At 45.5% G+C, this 9,305-nt stretch overlaps 1 protein-coding gene across 1 annotated transcript in view; it reads right to left on the bottom strand.

Moving 5' to 3' along the window:
- Positions 1 to 243: 243 nt before the first annotated feature.
- The window catches only part of NINJ2 (ninjurin 2), a 48,499-nt gene continuing 39,437 nt past the window's right edge, over positions 244 to 9,305 (bottom strand). The window contains exons 2-4 of the mRNA XM_057428104.1: positions 3,347 to 3,578; positions 2,187 to 2,371; positions 244 to 1,313 (exon numbers count right to left, since the gene is read on the bottom strand). Of these exons, the coding sequence (XP_057284087.1) occupies positions 2,208 to 2,371; positions 3,347 to 3,578 (396 nt within the window). The 3' untranslated portion in view covers positions 244 to 1,313; positions 2,187 to 2,207. The remainder of the gene's footprint in view (positions 1,314 to 2,186; positions 2,372 to 3,346; positions 3,579 to 9,305) is intronic.

The raw sequence follows: 9,305 nt of genomic DNA, 5'->3' as shown, positions 1-9,305 counted from the left end.
GCCCTTGTGGGCAAAATCATTCACACCCTCTCCAGAAACAAAACCACCAACTCTGACTTAAACAGAAACTTAGTCCTGGAAATTCAAACACAGACTACCAATGAAATCTGCCTGTGTCTGGTTTTAAGCATCAGGCACTCCTGTAGCTCCTGAGGACCAATACGTGGGCACTTTGGTGGCATTTCTTTCTCAGTGGTAGAAAGAGTATGGAAATGAAAATCCACATTGAATGCTCATTCTGCCTTACAATGAATAAGAAATAGTTTAATAATCAGAAAAGCATGTCACTGTTTAAATAGGCTTACACCAGGCTATCAGAATATCAAGTTTTTAGCATGATAACAGAGTTACAAAATTTAGGATCAAAATTTTACTCTTTAAAAAAAAGTATCTGTAAAGTCATTAATTCAAAGACATATTTTAAAGGAAACAAATTGCTCTAGTACAAGAGAATTCCCAGCATCGTCAATGTAAAAATGATATATTTAAAACCATTTATGTTAGTGATGAGACCTTAAATTATAATGGTGATGTTTTTAATAAATTAATACACCATGCACCTGCCATTTCTCATTGTGGCAATAAGCCTACAGCATCTCCTTCTGTATAATGTTTCTTCATTTTCTACTAAATATTGTCAGGCTGTTTTTACATCATTCCTGATTGGTCCCTGGCAATGACATCATACCAGAATATCTATTTTCTGTCATTGTTAATTTTCCAATGCTGGAATATCTGATTGTTTCCTTAACTGTGTCACGTTTAATTTCAGACAACTAGGAAAATATATGAACTGGTTTTAGCTGCATTGATATACACACGCTTTTCTATCCTCCCATGAGAACTTCCTTCATTTATAGTTTGAGAAATCCATTCCAACATTTGGGAGGTAAACTACTGAATAGCATTGCTGTAAGTATAGCAACTTATGCTTGAGACAAAAAAGCTGGACTTTCCTTGTTTACTTAGCCTACAAAGTAAATTGTTTAGTCTTCTCTACAAAGTGAGCCAATATTGAGTATATGATGCATAGAACAAAAATAAGAGATGAGATTTACAGAACTATGCTTTGAAACTGTGTACCTGCTGCTGTTCCTGCAGATTTCTCTAGCAAACCTTGCACTAGCTTTGAAAGGCAATGCTTTTACCCCTTCAGAACTGCAAAAGCATTACAGTAAGGGGCTGGTATACCAGGACACAAACACAGTCTGGAAAGTTTAACCCAGTTTTCTGGATTCATCAATGGGCTCCTGCTGAGGTCTGTGAAAATGTAGAGAAGGAGAGCTTTCCCCACCAGCTGCACTGCTCAGATCCTGCAGGGAAGACAAGAAATGCCAGTATAAGGTTGCAGCAGGCTCCTCCACGTTACATGGGCAGAGAGGCACAGTCATGGTGTACTGGGTCACTTGGCCACCCCTATGGGTGTGGAGTGCTGCTCCACAGTGCTCACACCCTCCTTGACCACAAGCCAGCAGTGTTTTTATAGATGCTTTTGGCCTCTGTATCCTCCCTCATCATATTATGTTGTCTTTCAAGCTTTCTTACTAGCTGTTGGCCCAGTATATTGCATTTAAACTATGTTTACACTTTGCAGGTCACGTAAGCAAGGGATGTGAACTTTGCTTCTTGACCTAAAGCACTTTTGACCTAAAAACGTATCATTCCCTCATTGACCTGACACAGGAACCCAAACATTTGGTTGGACTCTTATTCACAAGACTCTTGAAAATGAAAGAGTCTTAAAACAGCCCCTTGCAAACCACATTGGCTGTCGTGAAGAGCTCTTCCTCCACCTCACCAGCACCTTCCTTTTCTTCTGCTCAGGTAAGGCTGCCATCTTTGGATACCTTCTAGAGCACACATAGTTTTCTTTCCCAAATTTAGCTCCTATCCACAACTCCTATCCGTAACTATCATGAGGTTGGCAGCCTCCTGGAAACGCTCGTAAATCCCAACAGTTGGGATATTTGGTGCTCTTCCTTTAAAGACAAAGTAAGGAGAAATCCTCCTCCTCTGAGGGAATTTGTTCATTGGCTCCAGATGCTTGTGGGACAGCAACATGCCCCTGGAAAGGCTTTGTTAATTTGTGCAGCTTTGCCTTCTCCTTTTTCACCTTGAAATGATGTTTTCTGAGTCCGAGAGCCTTTCTAGGGGCTGGCAGTGATGGGAACTCACCTCTTTCTTACCTGACTCCATTGGCCAGTGACTCAATAAGGTCTAAAATTCCTGTTAGGGTAGAGGCCGGTCTTCTGCACCCCAAAGGCCGTGATGAAGATGTTGAGGATGACTGTGATGAAGATGAGAGCTGTGGCAGCATTGTTGAGTATATTCAGGCGGGGTTGTTTTGCAACATCATTCAGGTTCAAACGAGCTGTGCAGCACGACGCAAAAAGAAAGGCAGATTTGTAGCTTGACTCCAAGTCTTCCAGCCCCTGCAAGCCTTCCCTGCCCAGTAAATGTCCATGGTGCCCTGCAGCTGGGGGAATAGTCCCAGGAACTTTACAGGGGCCACAGCTGATGGGCATTGATCAGTTCAGATATGGGAACATGCTGGTTACTGGGGCTGTCTGGTGAATAAGCCATGTGAACAGCAGCCTTGTGGCCCCTTGTCCCCCTTGTCCTCACAGCTGGCTACAGCCACTGTGGCTGCCACCAGGAAAGGCTGTGCCATGTGCGGCAGCAGAAGGAACACATCACAGGATTTCAAGTAGACTCTGATCCCATGTCCCACATTAAAAACCACATAGGTTGTACAGGAAAAAGCAGCATTCTTCAGATATTTAATACTGGGCATGTGTTGAAGGCCAAAGTATAGCAGCTCCTGTATTAGACGGAGCACTGGACAAGCCTGTCTGAAATGGTGATGTTGCCTGTATGGCATTAAGAAAACTGTGGGATTGGTTAAATGTGAGGTTAATATAGGGTTAATATCTCTTCCTCAATTGTTCTGTTAGGCCCCAGCTTGAGTGAGGTGAACGATACAGCTAAAATGCAGTATCTGCAGGAGCTGTATGAAGGAGCATGTTCCAGGATGGTCAGCAAGAGGTAGAAAACTTAGCCCTCTCCCTGCAACAGGGATTCAGCAGTGGGGAAGTAAGGGAAAAGTAATGCTCAGTGCTGTTACGCAAGAGAAAAACCCAACCCACTCACCACTTTGAAAAGCAGTAACACAAACCTCCCCACTGCCCACATCAAGCTGTCTTCAACCCTCCTGCTTGCAGCCAGGGGGAATGCACTGGGTGCACTGGGGAGACAGGCTTCTGCCTCCCACCCCCTTGCCAGCCAATGGGGTGCCCTGCCCCTGCAGCACCTTGCGAGGGTTCACGCGCCTCGGTGGCCACCTTACCAGTGATGATGAGGAGAATCCCAATCACCACCTGGAAGAAGAGGGAGATGCTGATGAGCACGATGAGGGTGGCATAGTACTGGAAGGATGACCCCTGCTCCAGCACCGCTTTGAGCTGCGTGACATTTGCCATGAACAGTGCCACGTCCAGCATGCTCTCTGCCACGCTCTTCTTCGTTGCGTAGTGGTTGATGTTCATTGGCCCATTAATCCGGAGCCGGGGATTCATGCCCTGGGGAGACAGGAGAAATCACATAAATGATTGCTAAGGTGACAGACCCGTCTGCATCTAACAGGCTGCTGTCTCCCCATGGGGTTTATCTAGAAATCCTGGAAAAGAGTCAAAGTTGCAGTTAAAGCGTGTTAAGAGTGCCCAGTCTCCCCTCACAGTCGCCTAATGATACTAAGAGGCACAAGGTACCTGCAGGGATCAAGAGCTCAGCAAGGTTGGAAAAATACCGGGTATTTTTATGGAAAACAAATTTGTCCACAGTTACAACAATGTAGATTACCCAGAGCCAGGGATTTTGCAAGGAATATTAAATTCTCTTCCTTCAGGGCACAGACAAGCCTCAAACTTACAGGGAATTAGAGAGAGATCTTTTCGCTGGGTCAGGTGTTCAAAGGCCAGTTCAGCTTAATGTCTTTATCAGTGACGGGGATGAGGGAATTGAGTGCACCCTCAGTAAGTCTGCAGATGACACCATGTTGGCTGGGACTGTTGATCCACTGCAGGGTAGGAAAGCTCTGTAGAGGGATCTGGATAGACTGGATTGATGGGCCAAAGCCAATTATATGAGGTTCAACAGGGCAAAATGCCAGGTCCTGCATTTGGGTCACAAAAAGCCTCGTGGAATGCTACAGGCTTGGGGAAGAGTGGCTGGAAAGCTGCTCAGTAGAAAAAGACCTGAGGGTATTGGTAGACAGCTGGCTGATCATGAGCCAGCATGTGCCCAGGCAGCCATGAAGGCCAATGGCATCCTGGCCTGTATCAGAAATAGCGTGGCCAGCAGGACCAGGGCAGTGATCATCCTCCTGTAATGGGCAGTGGTGAGGCCACACCTCGAATCCTGTGTTAGTTCTGGGCCCATAACTACAAGAGAGACATTGAGGTGATGGAGTGGGTCCAGATAGGTGTAATGGAGCTGGTGAAGGGTCTGGAGCACAAGTGTGATGAGGAGCGGCTGGGGAACTGGGGTGTTTGGCTAGGAGAAAGGGAGGCTGAGGGGAGACCTTATCGCTCTCTAGCTGAAAGAAGGTTGTAGCAGGGTGAGCGTCAATCTCTTCTCCCAAGTAGATAGAACAAGAGGAAATACCCGCAAGTTGCATCAGGGCAGGTTTAGACTGGATATTAGAAAAAATTTCTCCCCTGAAAGGGTTGTCAAGCACTGGAGCAGGCTTCCCAGGGAAGTGGTTGGGTCACCACCCCTGGAGGTATTTGAAAGATGTGGTACTTAGGGACATGGTTTCGTGGTGGACTTGGCAGCGCTGGGTTAATGGTTGGATTTGATGATCTAAATTATTCTGTGATTCTATGACTCTGTAACTGTCAGTGGCTGGAATTTGTATCTCCTCTGAGCACTTTTTGCTTGCTACTGTCTTAGACAAGATGCTAAAGTAGATGGGGCAATCCACATTTTTGTTTCTGAGCTATTTCTTCAAATCACCAGGCACCATAAATGCCCTGAGACAAGGGGTGGGATCCATCACACCTAACTTTAATCATTCAGGCACATTTTTTTGTCATTAAAAAGAAAAGGTATTTATAAGGGGGAAATCACCTGGTTGCTCTTAACCAAGTGCAAGCTGTAGGTTATTTGGCTGCTTTTAGCCATCCACCTTTTCTCCACAGTTCTTGTTAAGGGAGTTCCTCTGTCAGCTGTCTTGATCCAAATGATTGAAAAAAAAAAAAAGATAGAAAAGGGAACAATAGTTTTCAATTCACCCAAAAATATCATTAGCTGGTAACTAATCACCAGCAAATGCACCAATTACAAAAGACTTGGATATATTTGCAGCAAGCTACAATCTTCTTTCTTAAGAAGAAAGAAAAACAACACTTACACATAGCACACAGTCTGCAGTTCTGGGTAATCATCTTTCTGTCAGCTGTAGTCATGACTGGTGGCTTTGCCCTCAGTGCTGTCAGATGGATAACCCCTTAAAGCTGGAAATAAAAGCTAGGTATGGGCCTCAGGTTATCACTTTTGATTGGAGGGGTGGAAGAGATTTCTCCAGGTGCATACTGGAAGTAGGACTGTGTCTACAACATAATGGTAAGTCCTGTTGTGGTCCTTTTATATCAGATAAAGTACAAACCGTAAGCTTTCCTCTATGTTCTGAGCATGGCACTGAGAGAAGGGCTCTGGCTACTGCTTCACGCTGCTGTCCCTGGTCTTTGTGCATCCCTGTGCAAAGGCGGCTTTGTCTGTGCCAGGGTGGGAGGATGTGCAAGGCTAGTGATCCTGGGAGAGTGCTATATGTCATAGTGTGTCTGATACTGAAATTGGGTCTGAATTTCAGAAGGGGTTTGTGGTCTGTGTCAGTGATGACCCTCATGTGAGAAAGAGGCATAGCAAAAAGTAAGCAGGAAAGAATGTGTCTGGTTTGAGCTATTAGTGAACTGTGATCCTGAAGAAGTGGCTGGCTTGAGGTAAGGAAGTGTTTTCGGGGATTTTTAGTTTTTTTTTTTTCCTGAGAGCTTTAAGTGTGTAATTCTTGTGGTTTCTAACAGTGAAGTTACTGTGGTTAAACAATTCCTTCACAAAGCCCATATTCCTTGCTGTGTGGAAGGTAGAAGTTAAAAGATACTGGAAGGAGATAAAAGTACAAGTCTAGAGAGCCAGTAAAGACTCTAAGGCAGTGCGTAGGGGTTAAATACTTCTTAAACATTACTGTCTGGTGTCTGGAGCAGACCAGAGGTATCTTGCATCTCAGGGAAAGGAAGCCAGCGAAATGTCAGATCCTGGAAACACATCTTAAAAATCTTTATTTAAGTATTGCCCCCTCTCAGCTGGCTCAACAGTACATGATCCTGTTGCAATAGAGTAGTACCCCTACCAACTGGTGCAAGGTTTGAGATTTGACTCCTTTCATGTGTTTTCTTCCTTCTTCCTGAAGAGTCAGCCCTCCTCCCTGCAGCATCACAAGGCTGGGCATTGATAGTTTATGTCTGTGTAATGATGAGTTAAGGGTGTGAGAACAAGGACGCTGTACAAACTAGACAGAGCTTTTGTCAGATGAGTGACTGGTACAAAAAGGCCGAGACATCTGCTCCCAGTTGCTTGTGTGGAGACAAACAAAGCAAATCGGGAGCTCTTGTTGAATGAAAACATGTCCTTCTTTTGAGCTGCTCCCACGCTTATTTACCTGGAGCGTGGAAAGAGGCAGAGTTGCAGTGAACTGAGCTCTGTGTCCCAGATGATTGGGCAGTGAAAATAAACAGCTTTCACAGTGGCTTTTCCAGTGTGTATGAGCACAGCGGCACGTTCCCCTCTTTGGGCCATTGTGTCACAGGCAGGGACGGCCACCACTCTCCACTGCAGAGTCGCAGGATGTGGGAAACGATTGCACTTGGCAATGAGAAACTGATTCCTGTTTCAGAGTTCTGTTAGTCCGGGCTTAGTAGATCCACAAAGGTGGCCAAAAGGTTACTGCATGGTGAAAGTTGGACACCAAGCTTTCATTTAGGCAGCTAAACAAACAAACAGGATGCGTAATGTAGGTGGCCTTTGCAGAAATCCAGCTTCTCTATGGATTTGGCTCTTCCAGAGTATTCTGCCTAGTGCAACAGCTACAAATGCAAGCCTGTAGTCTCAAATAACAACAGGCTTAAACAAACCAGAAGTCTTCAGAGATGCAGCATTTGGGTTAATGCATGAGGATGATTTTGCATGGGATTCCTTGGTGCCATAGCTGTCACCAGCTAACCACTGGATCTGTGGGGTATGAATGCATGGCTGTGACCCCACTTTTTGATTTGCCACAATGCATACCCAGCTTTTCAAAGTGGGACTACTGCTTTTGCTTAAAGTTCAGTCCTGTAAACTGCTGGGACTCGGGAGCTGATTCACAAGCAACTCAGTTTTCCCTGCAGCAGGATTGCCCAGACAGCTGTGGGATCACTGGGGAGATAAAATTATTCCATTTTGGCAAGGAGAGCCGTAAGTCAAGTTGCAGGACATACCTGAAGGCTCATCAAAGTGATTTATGTCATCAGGCTTGTGCTAATGTCTTTCTAGTCACTCTGAAAGTCTTCCCCTTCTGAGAGTGGGGATCACTGTTTTTCCTTCCCCATACTGCATCAAAGAGAGGAAATCTGGATCTGGCAGTCAGACATCAAGTTTATTTTGCAAGCATTGTTGCATAACCAGCATGTCTGCTGGAAAGCCCCACCTACCAGTATTCCTGAGATATGGATGTATCATTATTGCCTCCTTTTTAAGGGGAGGGAAATTAGGAGCTAAATAGAACAGCGCTGGCTCAACTGGTGCTGGACTTTGGCTGCCATGTCCCATTTCAGGATATTTTGGCTTCCCATATGAGACAGTCTCTTTCCCTGCAAAGACTCCACTGGCTTCAGTCTGACCTCAGGCAAATCCTCTTCTGCTTCCTTTTGTGTAAACGTGGCACAGTGATACAGATCATTACAGGGGCCAAAGAAGGCACCCGTCTATGTTTTATAACTCTGAGGCTTTATTCTTACTCAAGGCACACACACAAATATTTAATTCTCACTTATTTTTAGGTTTTGTATGAATTTTTCTAGGAAAAAAAGCCTGAATATCACCACAAGAGTGGGATTGGGTTTATTTTTTTCCTTATTAAACTTGATCTCTGGTTTTGCCATAGGGAGCTGGCAGGTTCCAAGGCCTGTGAAACCTGGCTTTGGCACCAGAGGGCATGCTGCGCTCCACAGCTCACTGAAGCTGCTTGAAAAGCTTCCACTGAAATTAGATTTCAAGGGAAACTTTTTGCTTTTTCTTATGCATTTATTTTTTGCAAGAACTAGCTAGTTTCTTCTGAAAACTTTGGGAGGAATTTCAGCTAAATATGGGCAAAGGGGGTGCAGAGCTTTCTTAGCTTTTTCTAAAGCTGCTTGGACTGTTACTGTAAAACCTACAGTTTCTCCTGTTGTACTGTTCAGAGCAGATCTAATTGCAAATCTATGTGCTTTGTGGATTTTGTGACCTTATCCCCAGGGGAGAACAGCCTGAAAGAGACAGTGGGGCAGCATGAGGCTCACAAGTATGAGAATGATAATCCTCTTCATGGGAGTGCTCTGACAGAGGGGGATGTCTGAGGAGAAGCTATACCATTGGCCACTAGTTCCAAGGGAAATGCTGGAGGCAGCCAAAGAAAACAGAGACATGAATGCAAGCCATGCTCTCGGAGGGGTAGGTGCGGAGACGCCTGCTGCGGGGATCCCAGCTGATAAGCAGGCAGCCGCACACAGGCGAGCGCACACAGGCACGCACACAGGCAGCATCAGGGACCTGAGAAAATCCAGGGTATTTTTCCACAGCATCTGCCAGTTGGCAGCTTTAGAAGTACTTTGTATACATCAGTTGATGAAGGTTAAAGCACTCAGAGAGTCGTCATCTTGCAAGGTAAGAGAGGAGCACGCTTCCCTTTCTACGAGCAGAAAGCAGAGATTGAAGGCCCTCCTCTCAATCAATACTCCTAAGTGCACAGTGATTAGCTACTCTGCTTTTTCCAGTAAAGCTCGCTCCCTGCGCATCCTCATAAGCTCATTTAGGATGAAGGGAGCCGATGTCGTATTTCTGCCATGCCTGGGCACAGACAGCATGAGTGGCAACGCTGGAAACAGCAGCAGACCAGGAGTCTGCCCACCGAGCTGGTCAGGCTTCTCTCACAGAGCCATGTGTGTCCGCTTGCAGGCAAGGAAGCAGGTTTGTGCATAGCCACATGTGTGCAAGAGAGGGGACACACAAGGAAT

Source organism: Pezoporus wallicus, unplaced genomic scaffold (genome assembly GCF_028554395.1).
Source record: "Pezoporus wallicus isolate ANWC-B61680 ecotype Strahan unplaced genomic scaffold, APGP_CSIRO_Pwel_v1 contig_2908, whole genome shotgun sequence".
In the NCBI taxonomy this organism is placed as follows: Eukaryota; Metazoa; Chordata; class Aves; order Psittaciformes; family Psittacidae; genus Pezoporus; species Pezoporus wallicus.
Note: the sequence above shows the minus strand (reverse complement) of the source record. Positions and strands in the feature narration are given on the sequence as shown.